Raw genomic sequence first — 22,378 nt, 5'->3', positions numbered from 1 at the left:
CTTAATTGTTCATGATCTGTGCAATGACTGAGTCCAGTTCTGGTCGCTGCATCCCTGCATGTCATTCTAAAAATACCCGCGTTTCCACACAGTAATCCTGGCCTTTACCCTGCTGTTCTGTACATTTTGTTTCCATGTTGTCCTTTTCTGCCCACCTCAGGTAAGGTGAACATGGCAACATGCCAGTGCAGTGCAGTTCAGATACCATATGTGCTGATTGGTGTTCAACATACTGCAGCAAAGCACCAGCATATACAGTAAAGTGCTGACTGCTCTAGTAACATGATACTCCCATCTGCATTTCTCTCTGTTGTGGAACACTGTTTTATTTTTCCATTGTAATACCCCACATATGTATGTCTATATATATATATCCAACAAACATCAGTGTTTTACCATGTGTGCCAACACCCAATGTAGTGATTGTCTGCTTTACTGCAATCCTATATACAGCCCCTTATGGTGACACAGTGTAAACTATCTTTGCCATTTCTGGACTCCAGTGGCGTGCAGTGGCTTTTACAGACAGGCAATCAGAGCAGAGGAGCCACTGAGCAAAATACAGACCACACTTAAATATGACAGTAGCTGTAGTCTATCTTGCATCATGCTGCATTATGCCTGAAGTTCGTTTGAGATCTTGTATCTTTTGCTGTTACTATCTGGACATTTAGAGTTTGAAAGTAACAAATAAAACCACGGTGTATGACACACGCTGTCTTCATCAGAGCCATGACGTAATCATCAGGCTCAGGTCTGTGTCATACAGTACCTAGATAATGCGTGAGTCATTGAGCATAGACGTAACCATATGGGCTCATTTCCAACAGCACTGATCAGAGCTTCTGCACATAAGTAGCAGGTTTTCATTGCAGATATGATGGTGGCTCTTTGTCATTCATTTTCTCATTTCAGTATGTCATATGAAGAAGCTATTTCTTGCCCGTATCTTTCATTAAAGGAAATATATGGCATCAGATGCTTTCATTTGCATCATGACAAAGTGGTTCGGGGTGAAAGAGCTCAAGGACAGGATCAGGAATATCTTGCCTCGATGAGTAAGGCAGTTTCAGTTATTTAGCCTTCAGTTCTGTGTCAATCCCTGCTCCGTTTATTCTCCTCTACCTCAACCCAGCCCACATAAATCCACGTTCCTCCAAAAAGAAGAGAGATGTGGCAGCCTTTCATCTGGTGTTTCAAGGAAAATCTTGGTTTTTTTTTTTAAGGCAGAGCACAACTGCTTTAAATTTACATCCAATTCCTATTTCTGTAGAATATACTCTGTGGAAGGGTGAGGGGTATACTATACACACACTATACGCACACACACGGTCGCTGGTTGTGTCCCTGACCTCTGAGGTTTGGCTGAACAGTCGACCACGGTGGAGCTCTAAGTGGGTGCAGGCAGACCAGATGTGGCTGTCTAACCCCACAGACCTAACAAGTGGCTGCTTGGCCAGTAGCCTCACCGCCACTCAGCTGCTTAGCATTCTGCTGAGAAAGCCAGCGAACACGGTAGCGAGCCACTAGGAGGGCGCTGACTCTAAACAGAGACTGAGTGAGGTTTGCACTGAGGTTTAGATGGGGGTTGTGTGGGCCATCTTAAAGCTTCATGTTAACTAGGTTTATTGAAGCCAAATCCTTATGTCTTTATTGGTCTGTGTGCTGCCAATTAGGATTTAATGCGGTCAGTGGTAGAGGCAGGCACATTTGGATTTATGCTGTTTTTCCTTAGTATTGACAGTGTCGAATGGTAGTAATGCAGAAAAAAAATCCCCTTTTCCATTTACGAATTACTTCTGTGTTTTTGCACAGAATAAATTCTTAACAAATTTGTAATCCTTCGTCCCTCGTCAAACATTTGTTGTTTTCCTTTTATCATCAGCACAAAGAGCAAAAAGAGTCTCCTCGTGGAAGTTTTCCCACTCCTTGGCATTTATTCACCAAAAAAAGAAAAGAAAAACTGAATACCAATTTTGTATGGTCTCTATGATTATTCATGCAGCAGCACAACAAGAAGAAAATCAAATGTAAGAGTGGAAATACTCAGATTTTTAGTGGTGTAATGAAAAAGTAATATCATATTACTGTACTATTAGAGTCCAGAGGCTAGTGGAATAAGTAAAAGAATGCTATTAAAAACAAATCAAATAATGTGCAATATAATATTGTTTTGAGGTTGAGTTGAGTTACCTATTACTGGTTATTATGCTGCTCGCTGCAGCCAACTCACTGCCAAGTTAAGGCAGGACTTCTCAAGTTGACGATCACAGTTTGCAGGCCGACACAGGATCTCTAAAGTTTACCCAGGCTTCCGATCCAGAGGGTGATGAATTTCACCCTTTTGCTCTAAAACAGTCATTTACAGCTGAGAATCCTGGGAGTGTGAAGAGCTCGGTGATGGTGGAGCTGCACTTACTTTGAGTGAGTGTTGAGTTGATTTCTCAACTTTCAGCTGACTGTCTCTACTTCTTCATACAGCCGCCTCCCCCCATTAAGTCATTCTTTGTCAGCTCATCTCAGAAAAACTTTGCTGACCACACTGAAGTCACAACAGACCAAACCATGAACAACGGGAATAAACTCCCATCAACAGATTACAGACTCGAGCGTGGCTTCGTTTCCAGAAATATGTAATAAATTGCACATGGGTACTAAATGTGTCCCAGATGCACAGAGTTTCATGTGTTGTTCAGGACGTGCTGTCTGCACCCCAAGATCTGTGCTATGTCATCAAAAATTGTGCTCTCTCATATCCGCTTCCCAACATAGGAGACATTTTTATACCCCATTGTTTATGTCTACACGTCTATTTATTCATTTTCAAATATGATCAAGGGAAGCTTGTGATTATTCTCACTACATCCCTCTGACTCCTCCAGTGAATTGATTAGATATTGTTTGAGAAAATTAAAGCGTGTCCCAATAGGATCAGTTGACGTACACAGATTCTTGATTTTTATGTGTAATCAATAGAGTTCATGATGGTGAAGCAGTGCACTGAGGAGGGATCAGTGGAGGATCAAACGGACAAACGGGGGTCAGCCACAGCAGCTAAATTCAAAGTAGCTGAGGGTCAATAGAGATCAATGCCAGGTTTTCTCTTGTGTTAAGAGGTCAGCTTCGAGGATGCTTGCTACTGGTCAAATTTGCTGAGGACTCAGGGTGACTGTTCATACTAGAAAGTATATCAGAGAAAAGTTAATCCATGCATTGCTGCAATAGACACTGTTCACTGACATAAGAACTGCTGATGCTCCACATTAGCTGGTGGCTAACCACCAACCAACCAGTCTGGAACATGCTAGCATCAGGAAATTAGATTTGTTGTCCCCTTATAAGTGTATTTTGTTTACTACTGTCCATTTTATTGGAGTTTCCAAGAGAGTAAGAGTGTATCAATTTACCGTGTGACCAATAATAAGGCAAAATTGTGATGGTAAGTGTCTGAAATCACAATGTTCTGTTCACTATTTTGGATACAGGAAGCATAAAATGAAATAACCTAAGGAGAGATTTTAGATTAGACATGCTAGTTTTGGGAAATAAAAGCCTATTCAAATATATATATTATACTCGTATATATTGCATTTCCTATATGCGACTAGCGTAGAGTAATAAAAGAAAAAAAGTACATGCTCATGGACTACATTAGTTTTTTCTGTGTTCGACTCTCCATCTTTTAGATCTTCTGATTGCCAGGATTTAAATTACTGTAGCCCAAAAAAAATGTGTATTGTAAATGCTTGTGTCAGATTATGAGATGGATAAGACCAGTAGGAAATCGAGCTAAACACGGTACTTCTTATGCCATTGTATGGGTTGCATACAATGGGATGTGAACCAGCAATTAGACAAATCTATAGGTCAGATCCAAAGATTGCATGGGTGTATTGGCATGTAGCTTGGCAGCAGATGGATGGGCTTGGAGATAGCATCCCTCCCTGTCATGTTTTTTCCCTCTCTCAGGCATTATCTCACATGCCCTCCTGTTTTTCGCACTCCCTTTTATGTGTCCCTCTCTCTCTCTTAGTCCATCACCCATTGATGTTGCTTTTATGATCTGTTTTTATGATCTGTGTGTCTTTTGTCTTTCTCCCTCCACTAACCTCTCGCTGTGCTGCAGGGAAGAAATAGCAGACTGAATGTGATTCATTCTGACGCCAGCATCAGTCTTGTGGCTGGCACAGTCTTGGCATGCAGATACACACACTCAGTGAAAAATACACACATACATGCACACACAGAACAGAACAGCCTTTCCTGTCCAGAGTTTACTCTACTGGCTGGTACGCTGCCCTAGATACCAGAGTGGAGCCAGAACAGGCACCAAACATACTTGAGCTGCAGTGCTGCGATGTGATTAGACATGGTGGATATCAACATTGCTGTTCCACAGATTAGTATGTCAATGTCTGTTGTGCTACCCGTAGCTTGAGAAGACAGTGATGTGATTGTTTGCATGGTTGTGTGTGACAGTATGTGTGTTTAATATATCCCATATTTCCAAACCTAAATGTTTGCCGGTATGAGTCAGCGTGCCAGTAGTAGCAGTCAATCTGATATAGTGAGAGATCCATGGTGTGAAAAATTAATCTAAGAAGTCAATGTTATGTTTTTACTGACTGAACAATGATGACAGAAGCTTTCTAACAGATTGCTGCAGGGATGATGTATTTTTGTTGGCTGACTAAGATGTTGGTGTCACCCCACTTCCTCGACAAAAACGCCAGTGGCCGGGGCTGAGTTCTACATGGTTTTGTGTTTGATGCTTAAATGATCCTTACTCAAAAGCCTCTCCTCTTAGAAAGTTAGTGAAAGAGCATGACACAATGGGGCTGTAAAAGCAGCATTGGTTTTCGAGTAGCATGATGGCGCTTAATGTCCCCATTAACCTCTACAGTCTCTTTCACTTCTTGTTAGCAACTGAACTTTATTAGGGGACATAAACTTTAGACCAATCAAATTTTATGTCATAGAATAATTTGAAAATGTCTTCATCTTGTTTTGACCAGAGATCTTATTTCAACCATCTAAACACAAAACCCATTTTAGCCGCAAACCATTATTAAAATTCATAAACAGTCACAGCAACATTTCAGGATGTTGTTAATAAGTGAAACTCACTCTCCTTAAAATCTGTGCACAGACCCAGATGTCTGCCTTTGAGCTGCATTAAGGTTGAGTTGTTTTCTCCTATCATTTGAAATCCTCTTTAACACTTTTATGCACACTGACCTTTGTTTGTCTATTACTTGTCCCTGCTGATCTGCGTCAAATGCAAAATATCCTCCAACAGTTCTTGGTGTGTTTCTTCCCAGCAGACCTGTTATACCTGCACTTGCTGCTTCCTTCCACATGTTGTTATAATTTGCAGTTCCTGCCTTTGTCTGTTCGTCAACTTTGACATCAGACTATAGGACACTGGTAGGATTGTTCAACTGCCCTCATCAGTCCCAGAGGAATCACATCTGCATGAGCTGCAAAACCTTTGGATCACATTTGTGGATTTTGACTTATGACTTGGCACCAAAGTTTCGGTCCTTGTGACGCCCGTAGACTTTGCAGCATCAAGTGTTTGCTCTGTCTCTGTATGTTCCTGTCTGGACGTACTGTGTGTTAATGTGCAGACATTACCAGCAACACATGTGGAGCCTAACAACAATGATTAGCTGTTCCACGCTTCAGGGAACAACTGCAACATTTTCCCCCTCTTTTTTTTTATGACTCAAGGATTTAAGTCCTTGATTTGTGTGTCTCTTCGGATTGGTCATTCTGAAGCACATGTGAATATTCTTAAGGGAACTGATGCTGGTTAGCTCACTTGTTTGTCATCATCTTAACTCAAAACAAGTTTTGGCTGTTAGCTCTCTTCTTCTGTGGCCTTTCACGTTTGCGTGCCTCACAAACATTGCAATCTGATGTTAAAGAAAGACAAAAAAAACAGTTATATCATCGTTTTTGTGAGTGTGATTGTTTTATTAAGCGTGAGTGGCGTGTTTATGGCCACTGATGCTTGTGCTGCAAATTCACAGCCACCCACACACAAATGGAGCTGAAAGAGCATCCAAAGCACCACCAATAGGTAAATGCAGAGTGTTTCAGTGTATTCAGTCAGCATTTAGATAAGCACCAGCTTTCTGTAGATGTCTGTGCATGTGTGTTTGTGTGTGTTTGCGTACATTATGTGCTCTTATTTCACGTGTATATGTGTCTCCTCAGTGAGTGTCCTTGTTCTCCTGTCTGAATACTTGGCAGCCTTTCATATTCCTCGTCGCTCTTCCAGTCAGTCTGCGCCTTCTGAACAGTGGCTTCATTGATTCTCAGGTCTTCTTATCCTTTGCTCCTGAGTTGGACAGTTTTAACCAAACCCACACTGACCTTACTGTTCCAAAAAAGTGTGTGTGTGTGTGTGTGTGTGTGTGTGGCTGGTTATGTGTGTGTGTGTATATAATATAATCATGCATACAATTGCACACATTCTTTCTCAAATATGTGTGCAAATGCTACGAAGCAAGACTGTACGTTTTCTGTGTGACTGTGTGTGCAAGCATATGTGAATGTGTGAGAACCAGGCTGTGATGTCATATGTGGGTCGGCAGAAGGACATTATTGTGTCTGGAGCACCATGGGGGGGTAGTGTAAGAGGTCTGTTTTAGGCCTCGCTACACCCCGACCGGGCTACACAGAGGCCCGTCTGTGGCCTGGAGAGCCCGAGGAGCGCCAGGAGCCCGCGGGGCAAATAAATACGCTGTGAAAAGTGTGTTAAGAGAGGTGTGAAAGAAATCAGAGGGCGAGACACTGGGTTTTGTGTGGAACCGTTCCCTCCCCCTCACCTCCGCAGTACACATGCTCCCTCTTTCTCTCTCTCTCTCTCTGTTACACACACACAGACATACACTTTTCCTTTCACACACACCTCACACGGAGGTTCACAGTTCAAATAAACAGCAGCTCGAGCAGCGGGCCGGGTCTGGTGTAAACAGCAGCGGGCCGGGGTGATTTAGTTTCTCCCAGGGCACTGCTCTCTTTCACTGCCTCCTAATGGGCCGTGCTTTAAATAGGGAAGGTAGGGGACCCAACAGTAAGTGGGGGAATGAAGTAGGGGTAGAAAAAGCCAGAGACTGATAGGCAGACAGTTGGTCAGATCTGGTATTCAAAACAAGCTCAACAGTACATTTTATAAAGCGGTGAGAAATTCTAGACTGAAGGTCTGTTTTCCACTGAGATGTGTTCACACAAAGGATTTGACCTCGGTTTGACAAAAGTTGTTTAATGGGATTTGTCTGAGTGTGTGGATCGCTCTGTGTGACTCATTCCTCCTCCTGTGCCTTCTCTATAGCCTTGCATGTCCGTGTGTGTGTGTGTGTGTGTGTGTGTATTTGCTGCCTACAGTCTCAGCCACAATCAGTCAATAAAAGTCCCATATTCATTTGTGATTATTGAGCAGTGATGAGACGCACCACAAGCATGTCACGTCTTGGAAATGGTAGAATCTCCTCCAACCTCCTCTGGCTTTCAAGACCCTATAGAGACAGGGCTGCAGGGGCCTCACTGATATGGGTGGTACCGAGGCACTGGTGTGTGTGTGTGTGTGTGTGTGTGTGTGTGTGTGTGTGTGTGTGTGTGTGTGTGTGTGTGTGTGTGTGTGTGTGTGTGTGTGTGTGTGTGTGTGTGTGTGTGTGTGTGTGTGTGTGTGTGTGTGTGTGTGTGTGTGTGTGAGAGATCTTCTCATCATCCATCACCCTTTGTTAGTGTAAACAGTGTAACAAGATGAAATAGGGGGACACTGAACAGCCTAAACCTGACTGTGAGGACTCATTTCAAGACAAAACACTGCTATTGAATCAAAACTGACCTTTGAAGATTTTCTGTGGTCTTTCACCGGTTGTTCCGTGTGGTTTTTCCAGTCTATTAGTTTAAGTGACTCCGTTTTTTCCCTCCTTAATCGGACGTGTTTTATCTCCTTATTTCATCCCATATCTGTTCATTATTTAGACTATAGCGCGTATGACCTCAGCTGGAGTTTATCTCTTTCCTCCTCACACAACTCATTCACTTCCTTTCTCTATATAAATGTAGTCAGCCCATGAGATGTGCATTTATTGAAACACTTTGAGCTGGATTATTGGGGTTAGAGGGGTTCGGGGAGGTTTCTGTCTACTTCCATCCTCCCTGTTCTGCATAGCACTAAATATGTTTTAGTATGGCTGTCTTATGTGGCTCTTCCCACTGTAGGCAAGCTGTAAAGACACAAAGGCTCCAGCAAGGTGGCATTTTAATAGAATAATGAACATGTGAAGACCTTGAAAACCTCCTCTTTCAGGCATTTTTTTTACTAAGTGGTGATATCCTACAGATTAACAAAGCAGTTTTTATTGTTCTTTTATTTCACATTCAGCAATATTTGGATCACAATCTGGTGACAGTTGTGTGTTTGTTTGTTCATGCTGTCTGTCCAAGTCTGATCCAAAGCATCCTCACCACCATCATACTGTTTTTAATAGTTTCTTATGAATATATTATGATATAGATAAATATTTAATATATGAGCTGGTGTTTTTTAAACTGCCAGAACATATGCGATCACACAAAACAAACATGTTATTTTCCCATATTTTCCAATAGGCCCTGTAACTGTTCTTCCTCCACCCCTTGTTCTAATTTCACAGACTTTTTGTCTGGATAGTGAATGTACGGTATGTGTCTGTGGTCAGAGATCACTCTGCATGAGTGCATTGAAGAAAAATCATCCTTCATTTCCAGTTACTAATTAAATGCTCTTCATTATAAGACTTCAAACCTTTGAACAATGCCAGCACTGCCCCTCCTACCGCAAACATGTTGCTGCTTGTAGCCAGTCTCTAAATACAGCACAAATGGAGGTATATCCCCACTTGACTATTATGACTCATGTTCAAGCATTTTTCTTGTCATTAATTACTTTTGCCCTGAAACCACACACGTAAACACCGGCTGGTTTCATGATGGGTACGCACAGATGTCTTGTTAACGTGGTAAAAGAAACTCTTTTTTTTCTCCGTCCGTTTCTCAGCTGAACTGTGCTGATAACTAATTCAAAAAACCAAACTTATGGCAGAGTTTTACATCAGCACAGTGCCCCGTTCATGATTTTTTGAGTTAGTTCCACATTGGATTAGGCTACGTGCACTCGGACCAAGCTGTATTTGATGGACTGATCCTGTCTGTCACTGCATTGCCCACAAGTCCTCGAAAACTAAATATTTAAACCTGGCATAGCTGAGTGTTGGGATTTATTTAAGTAAAAGTTTGAGCTTAAACCATTACAGGAGGTCTCTGAAGAGAGTGGAGTGCACACCACCATCTTTGCTTAGAATATAATATTCTAAACAGAGTATTTCTTGATTGCCAAAGATTTTTTTGCGCTTATTATCCACTTTCTGTCATATGTCCAAATTATTCATTCTTTGTTTTTATCACATAGCTACCATCTCTGTGTTGAAACGGCCTATTTGTAAGTTCTGCTATTGCAAAGCCAATAGCCTATTTGTATTAAGATTGTTTTCTTACCAGTCTTCAAGCATCACTGTGTCCTGAGGTCATGATGCCCGCTGCTTTGTCAGGACGGACTGCACACTACAGTGATTTGCTATTAGAAAGTGATGAAACAGACAAAGCCAGAGCTAGCTGGTTAGCATGCTAACATCAGTAGAAAAAAATCAAGTCAGGAAATCAAGAGGATAGCAGGTAGGTATCACAGAAAGTGATGGAATTTGATGGTTAAAGGGATAGTTCAACATTTTGGCAAATTGGCCCATTGTCATAGTCATAGCAGTATAGGTTCATTACCTTTAATTGTCAGTGTAAGCTGTTTTTAGAACGGCGGAGCAGAGCAACGAGCTGCTCAGAGCTACTCTACAGAGGCTCATGGGATTTCTTGGTTTCCCCCATCAAATTCATCAAATACACAATCCACTTGTGGACAAGTTGTGACCTGCACAGAGATAATAACGGAACGTTACGAGACAGAGTTGTTTTCGAGGTAAATTCATGCAAAAACCGCACGTTCCCGTCTGGGGCAGTTTTTCAGCAAGCAGTCAAGCTGCATTTGTCTCGAAAACAACTTTATAACATTCCATTATTATCTCATAGCGTAGTGAATGTGCAACTTGTCCAAGAGAGCATTTTGGAGTTGTTGGATTGTGTATTTGATGAGTGTGATGAGGGAAAAGAAATCCCATTAGCCTCCGTAGCGTAGCTCTGAGCAGCTTGCGGCTCAGCTCCGCCATTCTAGAAATTGCTTGCACCGGCAATTAAAGGTAACGAACCTACTGCTATGACTATAGGGATTATGGGCCAGTTTTCCAAAATGTTGAACTATCCCTTTAACTTGCAACATTTCTTCTAAACTCATAAGTAAGTAGCTGTTGCTAAGCGCCAAAAAACCCAGTGAGCATCAGGCCCGTTCCGGAGGCTTTATCCAAAAAACACATTTAGCATGTGTTGGTAGGTTTGGTTACACCCTCTAACCCCAACTTGACATATCGGTTTTACCTGGCTTCTTTTTTACCGACTACTGCATCCAAACCCCCAAACTCCACATAAAGGCTTTTGTGTTGACATTGCCTTATGCAGCCCTCTGAAAATAAGTGGTAAGATCATATATCAAGACTGTGGCTGCCACCCTGCAATTGTGGTCCAACTAATGAGTATGCTAATATTCATTATTAATGATTGAACATCTGGTCAGTCGGCATGTGATTGTGGCCACAGACGAGGGCTGCAAGGTGATTTGTTACAGAGAGGAGCACCACAAATATACTGTAAGTCAGGGGAGGTTTAGTTGATGGAGTGATGTAGTGAATGAAACAAAAACTTGCACTGTAATAGCGCGAGAGAGCCAGCAAATCAGTATTGACACCCACACCACTCATCTGGGTCATGATGACAAGGTGGGGAAGAGGAACATTAGTGGAGGCTGAATTAGAGAGTTGAGTCAGAGAAATGGCTGCAGGGTGCCGAATGTGGGAGTTTAGGAGGCGGGTGGTTCATTCATGCAGCCAAGAGATCTTGCTACATCACAGCTCTGGCTTTATTTGTTGCTAGGGGAAAAAAGAAGAGATTTTTCTGTATTACTTCACAACACTTTTTAAAAGACATTACTTTTCTGTACAAATGGGAGGGTGGAGCATTCACACAGCAAATATTCTCTCCCAAATGTTTCTAAGGCATGAACACGGGAATAATAATAATGTCAAAGCTAATTTGTCATTGTCTCATAGTCACCATTCCTAATATCCCGCTGCGTCCACTACAGTATTTCTTTATTTCCTACAATTGTTCCTCCCTCTAGCATTTTTTTTTCAAACCAGAGCATGACCTAGTTATGTTTTGAGTCAGAATCCACATGTACAGTAAAGCTGAGAGAAGCTCACTGACAAACCGCCGATGTTGGGCACAGCACGCTGGAAAGTGAGCTGCATCGCCCTGGAGAGTACTGTCTGCAGTACTGGAGATGGATGGTGTGATGGATAGACAGAGGTTGAGGACTTGGAGAGTGTTTTTCCTCCGTGCTGAAGAGCTCTTGTGTTAGTGGGCCAGGAGGGGCAAAAAATAGCTCCGGTCCCCTAGAGGAGTCACTCCACAAGGTCACCGCTTTGCCCTGGGCCTTTATGCGTGAAAAGTTTATGTCCGTACTCTCTCTCTCTCTCTCTCTTCTTAATGGCTTAACAGGGCCTCTGTATCAGCAAGAGTAGAGTTTGTGTGTTAACGAACCCCCGAGCTAATTAGAATTTCAGCCAAGCTGGCTACTCTCCTCATTTCCTTGCCATTTCCTTTCCTTTGGACAAATACAATTTCACCCCACAATCCGTGCAGAAATAATCCAGTTAATGTTCAACGCGGGATGAATAATGGCCACTTATCTGCTAGGAACATGGGTAGAGAGGGGTGCTTGGGTGGAAGAAATGAAGTGAGCCCCCATTCTTGATGTCTCACTAAATCTACTTTCTGTGCAGAGTAGCTGGGGCAAATTAATGATAGGTCATGGTGGGAGGGAGGTCAGTGTGTTTTCAGGCTGCCGAGCTCTCACTGAATGTCAGGCACCTCCATCAACACAGTGACTGGTGCTAGATTGGGAAAATCAGTGAACCTTTACACTAACTGTCCTCTCTGAGTGGATGCAGGTGTTCACATGAACCATTACACCCCAAATGTAGCGTGAGTAAAGTTATCCAGCAGCCGGTTACCAAAAAACAGAAAGGACTCCAAGCTTGAAAGGATTGTCTTTGGTTGTTTACAAGTAACTTTCAGTGTGCTGGATTCAATTCCCCCAACTGCTTGATTTGATGATATCCTAGAACTGAATTTAGCAATAAAGAAATAATTTAGTTCTGCTCCAGGTTTTCATTTAGGCTGCTTTGTGCTTGCGACAAACTGGTTGAAACAGTCGTGTTACCAAGTAATTCTGAAGGGTGCACTTGCAAGACAGAGTGAAAAGCCTGCAGTCACAGAGATGGCTGAGAGGCAATTATTATGGACATGGTGGGAGAAATAGTTTTGCAAAGAGAAAATAAACTATTAAACACAGTTTCCAGAAAGGTGCAACAGAAACAGGTTTCAGATGTTATTATGTCCTATTAATAATGCATTAAGGGGGTTTTCACTGCAGCTTTGTTGATAGCGAAAGCAACAATAAGGAGGTTGAAGAAAAAAATCCTTATGCCGTCTTCTCCTCCTCAGTAACACAGCAAAGCAAAGCAATTTCCACACCAAACTTCTGCTTCCCACAATAGCTGCTCTCTCACTGTGAATGAATGTAAACACATAAGTTTGTTTCGCAGCAGCAGTCTCCTACTCAGTAATAAGATATGACGAAACAGAAACAGGGGATACTTGATGTAACTACAACTCGTATATCACATACCATCACAATGTATCACACCGTGAATGTAAACAGAGTTACTTTGTGGAAAAAATAAAAGTGTAATATGTCAGGACTTTTGCTTGGGGTCAAGCTCAGCTGATTCAACAAGCACTTTTCCATCAGGTAGACTGGCACGCTCTTGTTGGTTCTTTAAAACAGCCAGTAGATAGATCAGAAACACTTAACAGTAGTTTGAGTAAACCCACTGCAGCAGTGGGAAGAAAAGCTATATGGGAGAGGAAGTTAGGTCTCTCACTCCCTCCCAACATGTCTCGGCTATCAGCTGTTGGGGTGAGTCCCAGCTGCCTCGTGTGTTGACTCTGGAGTGATAGCCATCAGCATTTGCCACATGAAAGGAGAGGAGACTGGTGTTCCTAAAAAAGCAGATGAGAAATAAAGATGGGGAGGCCATGTTGGAGTGTTGGCCACATTTCAAATCGAGATAAAGGCATTGATTTATCAGGAGTGTTTTTCTGACCATATCAGACAGTATATAAATTAGTTCCTTCCCTGGTAAGACATGACAAATGTTCTTGTAGGATAAGATCCACTCTTGCATATTTCAGATAGGCTCCTGGCCCCGGGGCAACTTGTATTTACAAAATCGCTCATCCTGTGCTTTGATAGAGACAAAGGCCTCAATATGCTTATGCATGGTTAGGAAGGGAGTAAACCTGTTTGGCTCACTGTCTAAAATTACCAAGTAGACGCTCTCTCTGCATGCCAGGGGTCCATGAAGGCAGTGCTATCTGTGGTATGTCCCCCAAGCTGGCCTCTATGCTTTCATTCAGTCCTCTAATGGCATTTAAAGCAGTTCACTGCAGGTCGAAGAACAGTTTATTGGGGAAAAGGGAATGACTTATTGGGGTAGATGGTTGGCCTCAAACCAGCTGACCTACACTGTGGTTGCTACAAGCACAGGACACTGTCACTTAGAGCTCCTTGTAAAATCTAGTGTAAAGGCCATAAGTACAGCCTGAGCTGAAATGGATATTCTCGTGCTTGTAAAGGGGGACGCGATTATATGTTCTTATGTACGAGACTAAGACGTAGCAAGAGTCGCCACGTGTGGGAGAGTCCAGGGCAGAAAGACGGCTTTCGCTGAAAAGAAAAGCAGAGCTTTAGTGTGACTCCAGGGAAACTAGCGGTTCAATTCCTGGACGGAGGAAAGAGATATGCAGCTCTCCTCAAAAACTGTTGAGGTCATTCAAACTTGCCGGCTGTTTTCAGCAGCAGCGGCATGAAAAAAAAAATCTTGCTCGTGCAGCTTTTGAGAGGATTTTTTTTTCCATTCCACTTTTTTTTTCTTTAAGCTTTTTTCTTGTATTTAGCCACCAGGCACCAGTCGGACACTTTGGTAGAAATATGCACAAATCTTCTATTCACTAACCCACTTCCATGCTGTCCACTCCCAAAGTTGCATTTTGAAATCCTTCATAAATCTGTTAGGCTTTGATTGCCAGTAAACTTCACGTGTTTTTCTTTTTTTTTCATGACATGTTGTGGCGTAAGACAAATAAGCAGTGGGGCGATCTTAAACACTCCTACCACTCACTGAGCAATCCAGAGATGAGAGAGATATGGAGTTTGTAGCCAAGCGAGTGTTTGAGAGATTTTGAGAAGGCACCAAAATAGCTGAGATGGTGGCAATCTGCTAGGGAACAACTGTGCTGTTTATGTTGCTGCTAATCAATCAGTTCCCTGCTTTAGCCTCAAGCAGCCTTTGGTCTTTTGTAAAGCAGAGGCACAAGAGCATTTCTGTCTGTTGTAGCATAATACATACTGTTTTTTTTTGTTTTTTTTATATGTAGATGGTTGTAAATGATTATAGTCTTTTTGGTTCTCGTTTTATGACTCTGTGGCATTTGTGCACACAGGGAGAATAGACCGCTGTAGTTTTAAGATCTTGCTAATTTGGCTATACATTTGTTTTTGATTCAGTGGTTTTTCATTGGTCTGTAAGCCCATTGTCCTTTTCCCCAATAATGTCTGTTTCTTATGTAAAACAGCAGTGTTTTGTTTACAGGGGCTCACCTCCCCATTTCCCCATGCAGGTCAGCACCCTGTAGTTCCCCCTCTCTCCCACCTCTCTCACTCGCTTCTTGCCAATGGCCAGTTGATTCAGGGAAGTGGTTTAATTCACATGCAAATCCCAGCAGAGCACCAGTCATTCACACTGCTAATTATACCAATGTTGGGAGGCTGACTTGCTGACATCATACCAGGATATCAGCGTGTGTGTGTGTGTGTGTGCGCGTGTGCGTGTATGTGTGTGTCAAGCCAATCAGAGAGGGCCAGGAGGAGACAGGAAGTCAACGACTTTCTTTCAAATAAAAGCTTTTCACTGAACACAAGCGAACAGAGGCTGGAGTCTCCTTGGAAGATTATAATGATAAATCCAAAGGCCAAAAAAATAAAACTGGTACGAATTACATTTATATGTGATATGTTGTGAATTCAACATTGCAGTAATTGGCAAAAATACTTTTTTTATTTATGTTTTTTTAATATTATATTATAATGATCACACTGCTTGCATGTTGACAACATACAACATGAATGTGCAAAAAAGCAATCATGGTTTTGACTTCATTATTTACCTCAGACAGAATAAATAAATAAATATGATGTTTTTCTTGTTGTTCTTTTTCACCCTTTCCAAATCTTTCAACACATATCATGGCCATCCTCTGAAAGCTGTGTTTAGTTGTTCAGCTACATCCCTCCCAACTCCGTCTTCCTAATAAAATGTTAAAGAATAGTTTTAATTTGATTAAATGAACAGATATTTGATGAGACTTACGCAGATTCCTACTACGACAGTGGTACTTGACATTGGGGCTTTTATGTTGAAAGTGCAAACCGGAAGTGGCATGTTATATATGCGCGCTTGACGCTGGTTAAGAATTAAAGCTGTTAGTCAGTGGGTCGGTCAGCAGCATCTCCAGCTCTCCGTGCTTTTACGCACTGAAAGTCCGCACGGATCTTCACGTCGGCTCGGCGGCGGCGTTTAACGGAGACGACTAAAGGAGGTTTCTGTCTAATTCTCTGGAATTGAAATTATTTCGGTGGAACTCGCGCTCCGGTTTGGATCTGTTACTTATTGCAAACTGGGATCTGCTTTTACGCACTCTATAAGTTGGCTCTCCGTCTACTCTCGCTCCCCGTTTGCAGAACTCCTGAGTGTGTTTGCGGAGAGCAGGGGGGCCGACAAAGGCTTTTAAACGGAGGAGTTAAATATAACAGAGGGGTGCAGACACACAGCCGGGGTGAGAGCGGGGTGTTTTCGTGGCAAAGCTGTGGCGTTGGAGTTTGTGCGACACATTCTGCGATGAGGAAGACGTATTTTAAAACTTGCTCCACCACAAGCAGCACCGAGGTCGGGGCTATGGTTCCAGCCCTCAGCCGCTGATTATAAGAAGGTAAGCAGCAGATTATTGGTGGTGGTTGTTTTTGCTCTGGAGCTGCTTGTGTAGCGCGACCGACGATCTGTGCTGGGGGCTTTAAATGCGTAATGGAAAGGAGGAATGTGGCACAGATGTATTTGCTCATGAAGTCGTGTTTTTTTTTCGGACTGAAACCTCTTTTCGCACACATTTCAAAAAGAAAGTAAACTGGTCTCGGGACTAAAATATTAAAGCCACCTCCACAGTTTGAAGACACTGGTCTCTGTTTTGGAAACTTTCGCATTCTTCGAGATTTTTCCAGCAGGGTTTAATCGACACTGTCCTCGCCCACAACTTGGTGTTATTCTGATAGAAAATAACGAGTTATCTGACTTGAACTGTGGCTCTCCCTGCACGGACGTGCTCGCACTGGTTTCTATCCCCCACCCCACCCCCTGTAGCGCAGTGGCCAGGCTACTGTGCGCTTTCTAGCCCGAAAAGTCTTTGTTGTGCAGCCTCTGTGCCATATGGATTGTGGACTGCTGTGTAAATAACCATAGGACAGGCACTCTGGAATCTCCAAATGTTTGGTTTTCCTCCAAATCGACTTGTTTCAGGATGTTTCTCCAGTCAAGTACTGTTATGTTGTTGTAATTATGAGTCATCTCAGTTGATAAAAAGCTCTAATTATTTCCTGTAGTTTACTGCAAGCTGTTTTGGAAACAAGTGGTGTAATCGCATCTCCATGGCAGTTGTTTTAAGGACGTTACAAGACTCAATACAGGCCAATTGACCCGTTAAGGAGGCTACATTTTGGCAGTGTAAAGGGTAACTGATTAGCACATGAATGTCCGGGAGGAGTGGGTGAGGGGGGAATGTGGCTTCAGCAGCTGGCTGCAGTATCACTGGTCTCCTCAGGTTTGAGAGCAGCCCAAACATTAACTGAGCTGACAGCAGCCAAAATGCCAAACCAACATTATTTCTGACAGCCACAACTGCCTCTGGAAAAATGTCAGTATCTTATTGGTTACTGCATTTTCCCACTGACACTTTCAAAGAAAAGTCAACATATCATTCTGCAAAATTCCTAGAGGGACTGGTAGATACGTTCTCCCAAAATCTGTCATAAGTCAAGAGACCAAAGCCAATAATTAAATGTTGTTGGTCATCAAAGTAGTTGACAGGTTGCTGGTGTGTGAGCATGCTCTCGTGGTCTGCAGTGAGGTTGTCCTCGAACCACGTTCCTCCGTGACTCTGCCAGTTTCCGTCCAAAGCAGTGTCACTTTATGGAACAAGTCAACACTGTATGAATAAGTAATGTGATCCAGTCTCAAGTATAGAGGGGCTGCAGCTGAAAAGAGCCCCAGTCTGATGTTACATAAATATCTCTGTGCTTTCCACTTACCACACCAGTTACGTACCAGTCCTTAGAGACAGAGAGAGAGAGTGGGGAACGTTTCAATACTCAAGTTTTTTTCAATGACAATATATTTTATTGTAGAGAACAAAAATGTGTGACTTATCTGCCATCACCACTTACTACAGCCGGCACTGCACACATTATACGGTTGAGATTTTTCCTGGTTAACATCGGTTCGACAAGCTTTTGCCTTTCAATTGATTTAGCATTACTAAGCACTAAAACATTGGCATTACACTCATTTTTTTGAAGTTAAATGACCTCCATTGAGTTGTACATTTAAGACTGTCAAAGCAGTGATTAGCATTTAACAGCTACATCCTCCACGAGTTTTACATACACTACTGAAAGGGTCATTCAGAAGAACCATCACATTTAGGTTGATACTCTGACTTTTAGTGCCTTGTGTTGGTCAAGCTCCAGAAACGCAGCAGCCCACCTTTCCCAAAACGCAGATCAATAGCACCTATGATCTCACCGTCATCAGGGTTATTTTTACAATCTTTAGAAACGGTCAAGGATCGGCTCTCCAATAATTTGTTATGACAGGTGGATGCAGGCCTAATCTCTGTCCGCGGGAACATGTTGCATCTGGTTCTTACTAATTAGCCACTAATGGAAAACGTCTTTGTCGAACCTGATTCTTGTCAGGAACACCTCCAGTCATGTTTAACTGTGATTAACTCCTAATGGCTCTGAAGTCAACATGCAGCCCATCGGAGGTATAAGGACTGCGGTGCATACTTGTGTATCAGTAATCTATGAAAATGGGGCCATTTGTTAAAGCACTTGAAAAACTCCATCTAAGGCTTCAGAACACGAAACGGAAATGTTGTATTCACTAAACAAAAGGCCATTAAATAGAAAGCCCCCCCACCCCACCACACCCCACCGCTCTCCGACCTTCTTCTAGTGAAAACAAAAGCAGAAACGGGGAAAAAAGGACTCAACACTTGGCTGTGGTGTGCACCCAGCTGTTCCCCCCTCTGTGCTCTTCTCTCTCAACATCCAACCTCAGCTTTTGTGCAGAGCTGCCATTTAAAGATGGGGTTTTAATCTGACCATCTAGAGTGATGCCGTGGAAAGGCTGCGGTGGTTTTGGGAGCAGCTCAGGAATGAGAGTGGAATGAGCCTTCTGCTTCATACCCTGCAAGGCCATACTTCTTTGACAGGCTTTTGGGATGCAGCTGAATCAGATGGCTTTCTCAGACTTGGGTTTGGCCAAATTTGTTTGGTACATGTTGAAGACCATGCAGCATTGATCCAAAACAACTGAACTGAAGTCTATGCAACTGTCAGAGGGGCCTATCACATCCTAGTTACACATTAAAAACACCCCGTTACCTGGGTTACAAAGCTAATCTAGAAGACCAGGGTGATGATAATTAACTCGACACGGTGAATCATTGTCCGCTGACATCATGGTCACAGGGATCACTAACCAGCAACATACCCCCAGGTCTTGAAAAAACCTCACACTCAAACGGACCAATGATACGTCAGCATTTACATCTCCCAGGGGGATGAGGTGCCAGTCATGTTTGAATAAGGAACAGGCCTATTAACTTCCCTCATTTTACCTCGGAGTCATTTATGGGGCGTCAGTGATGTACTTGACTTGTGTTGCCAAAGTCCCCAAATCTCTCCTAATTGAAATCATGTAGATTACAAGGGGAAGCTCGGGGATTATGTTTCAGAGGAGGGGAAATCCCAGACATGCACCGCATTGTAAATCACGAGGATACAAGGGGAGAGAAGGAGCAACGGGCCCTTGTCGGCTTACAGTGTTTCTGCTGACGTTGATGTGGAGAAATCAGGATGTCTGTGAGGTGAATCACACGAGGAAGGTCATCATCACACATCTGGTCTTAGAGAGCGGGTCAGAAAAGGTGCATTGCTCTAAAGGTCACAAGATTTTCTGCCTCCCAGGTTTAACTCCACAGAGACTATAGCGAGCAAAGAGCAGGGCCACGATGTTGTGATGTGTCCTTTCAGGAGGAATGCGGTGTGAAATGCTTTCCTTCAGGTCCACTCGGCTCCTTCTGGCTATTTGTATACTCTTATCTCCAAGTGTCCCTCCTCCCCAGCCCAAGGCAAAAATAACTGCTAACCACCTGGCAACATGTCAAGAAAAGTTTGGTGAGGTGTCTATATGTGTTTGTTTGTTTTTTTGTCTGTCATCATCACCCGTGTGTCTTGCTCTTGTAGATGCATGCATTTTCGAGCAGGTCATCCAGCTAATCAGCCGCAGATTAGTAATGACTGTTGCTGGGTTGTAATGAGGCAAGCTGCGTCGCCCCTGGCTATAGCATCACGCCGCTGGGACAGGGATTTTCCAAACAGCCTTTTCCCAGTCAGCTCACTTGACAGCTACTTGATGACTCTGTCTGGCAAAGCTGCAGAGCCGCTCCATTTATCATACCCATCAGTATTCAGGGCAGAGATACCTGACCACTTTGTAAGTTTTGTTAATATTTATGGAGTCGGTTCGTGAAGTCTGTGCCATGCCCTTCCCCGCAATGACAGCAGATTTTGTTGAGTTTCTCCTGCTCTGTTCAGGCCAGTGCTGAAAGCGGGATCAGACAGTGATACCTTGTTTGTCTGCTGGAGAATGGAAAGGATTTTCAAGTGGTGCTGGAGAATTTGTCCAAAAATTAAGGCCTGCAGATCTGTATATTTTCTTTTTAACGATTGCATGTCATACAACCAGTTCTGGCATGTCAGTGGGATGTTTTACTTAGGCGGCTAGGAAGGGCTTTCCAAGTAATTCCAGTGTCTGTTCTGTCATCAAAATCCATCAGTACTAAGCCCAATAGACTGGAGTGCTTTGTTAACCAGGACCTAACCCTTAGACAAGAAGTGCTCCTCTGACCAACAGACAATGTGAGCCTTGGCCAGCTTTCCACACAGTGCTGTCTTCGCTCCAAGCACTTGACACAGACGGATCCATAGCCAACCAGGTTGTCAGTCTGTCAAGCATTGTCCTGAGTGTCCTTAAGCTCCTCCGTAGCGCTGTCTGTCAGAGAATCGGGCGTCCGCCTGGGAAGATAATGGGATTGTCTCTCTGGCTTGGCCGCCTGAGGGGCAGCAACGGTCATAGAGTGATGCAACCTTCTGGCCACCCAGACTTTCTTCTTCACACAGGGGCTTAGACTTGTCAAGGACATGGGAATCTGTCTATGAGCAGTTTCTCCCCCATTTGAATCCCGAATACAGACCTGGTGATTTTCATTTTAATCCATCCAATCAGGTATTTAACCCACATCCTGTTCTGCTTTTTGTGAGACGTCGCACGAGTTCTGCGTCGTCCTCCGAGGAGTAATCCCTGTCTGTTCATCTCAATATTTTGCAGAACAACCCTCAGGAAAGCTCGTTTGAGTCCATGGAATAAAACAACTCTCCTTAGCGCTCTCTGGACACAACTGTAGATGAAAGAGCGGGGAGGAAGAGGAGTGTCAGTGTCAAACACTCCTGGCCTTATTTTCTGTGGAAACTCACACATGGATACTTTCCATTTTATAGCAGGGCGGGTCCACTTGACTAATGAGAGCAGAGCACTGTCCTGGCTTAGCATCTGTTAGTGTTTCTAGCTAACCTTGTTCACATGGAAGTGTGTATGTGTTTGTGTGTTTGTACAGTACTGCTTTCCATCACCGTCACCGGGCTCTATTCTGCTAATTTCCCTCGCCTGTTTGTGATTATATCTTCGTACTTGATACCCCAGAGGATTGTGGGGGCAATGTAATTGTGGCACCCGTATTTTACTGTGAGAGCTGCAGCGGGATGCCTTGACCTTTAAACTGCGTGGAGTTCACATGCTTTATGGATAGAGGGTCTGCAAACATGCACAGGCCTTATGTGCTTTTGAACAAAAGTCATGGGGATTTTGCAGATTTTTTTTTAAAGGTGTGTGTGTGGGGGGGGGGGGGGGGGTGGGGCACTATCCCCACAACCAAATCGGCTGGATGACAGATTTTCCCTTTTTTCACAGCTTCTCTTGAGGTTACCTTTCGGGGAAAAAAAGCTGCTTGGGTTATTTTTATTTTCTGTGATTAATGGCAAGCTTCAGAGGCCCAAACAGCCTCTACAGTATGACGTCTTGTTTCTGTTGAAACCCTATCGCCCCGGATACATTTCTGTTTACATAGTGATTTATTAAACTCAGGGTTTGTTTTCAAGCTAATGGTTGTGTATTCTTGAGATATTGTGGGTTAAAATGTGTAAAGCATATTTCTCAGCTGCCTAACTCAGGAGATCAAATAACTGTTTCTTAATCTAATCTGACGTTCTAATTTGATTTTAAAAGATTTCATTAATTTGTGCCAGTTGAACAATAGTGTAATTTATATTCAACAATGTCCTGACAAATGTTCTTTGTCTCTGTTTTTTTTTTCCTATGGTAGGAAAATCTGTGTGCACTGTAAGTGTCGTCGTGAGGAGCATGCAGTACCAGCCATGCCTGTAGAGATGGAGAAGACGGTCACCAAGCTGATGTACGACTTCCAGAGGAACTCCACCTCAGATGACGACTCTGGCTGTGCCCTGGAGGAGTACGCCTGGGTACCACCAGGACTCAAACCTGAACAGGTACGAGCATGTTTTCACTTACCGTAATGTGCACCACATGACAGTCACACTGGGCTGTTCGTGCAGTTTTGTCAGCTG

The 22,378-nt window shown here is 43.2% G+C and overlaps 1 protein-coding gene across 2 annotated transcripts in view; it reads left to right on the top strand.

The window, feature by feature from the left end:
• prickle2b (prickle homolog 2b) overlaps positions 1-22,378 on the top strand; it is an 85,427-nt gene that overhangs the window by 50,731 nt on the left and 12,318 nt on the right. The window contains exons 1-2 of one of the 2 annotated variants that reach the window (XM_085776117.1): positions 15,806-16,329; positions 22,117-22,300. In XM_085776117.1, the coding sequence (XP_085632243.1) occupies positions 22,169-22,300 (132 nt within the window). In that variant the 5' untranslated portion in view covers positions 15,806-16,329; positions 22,117-22,168. Of the gene's footprint in view, positions 1-15,805; positions 16,330-22,116; positions 22,301-22,378 lie in introns of those variants that run through there. The other variant, XM_085776116.1, reaches the window with a different exon arrangement.

Source organism: Trachurus japonicus, chromosome 5, assembly GCF_045865225.1.
Source record: "Trachurus japonicus isolate A0001 chromosome 5, Traja_1.0".
Classification (NCBI taxonomy): Eukaryota; Metazoa; Chordata; class Actinopteri; order Carangiformes; family Carangidae; genus Trachurus; species Trachurus japonicus.
The sequence above is the reverse complement of the archived record's forward strand: the minus strand, read 5'-3'. Positions and strand labels throughout refer to the sequence as shown.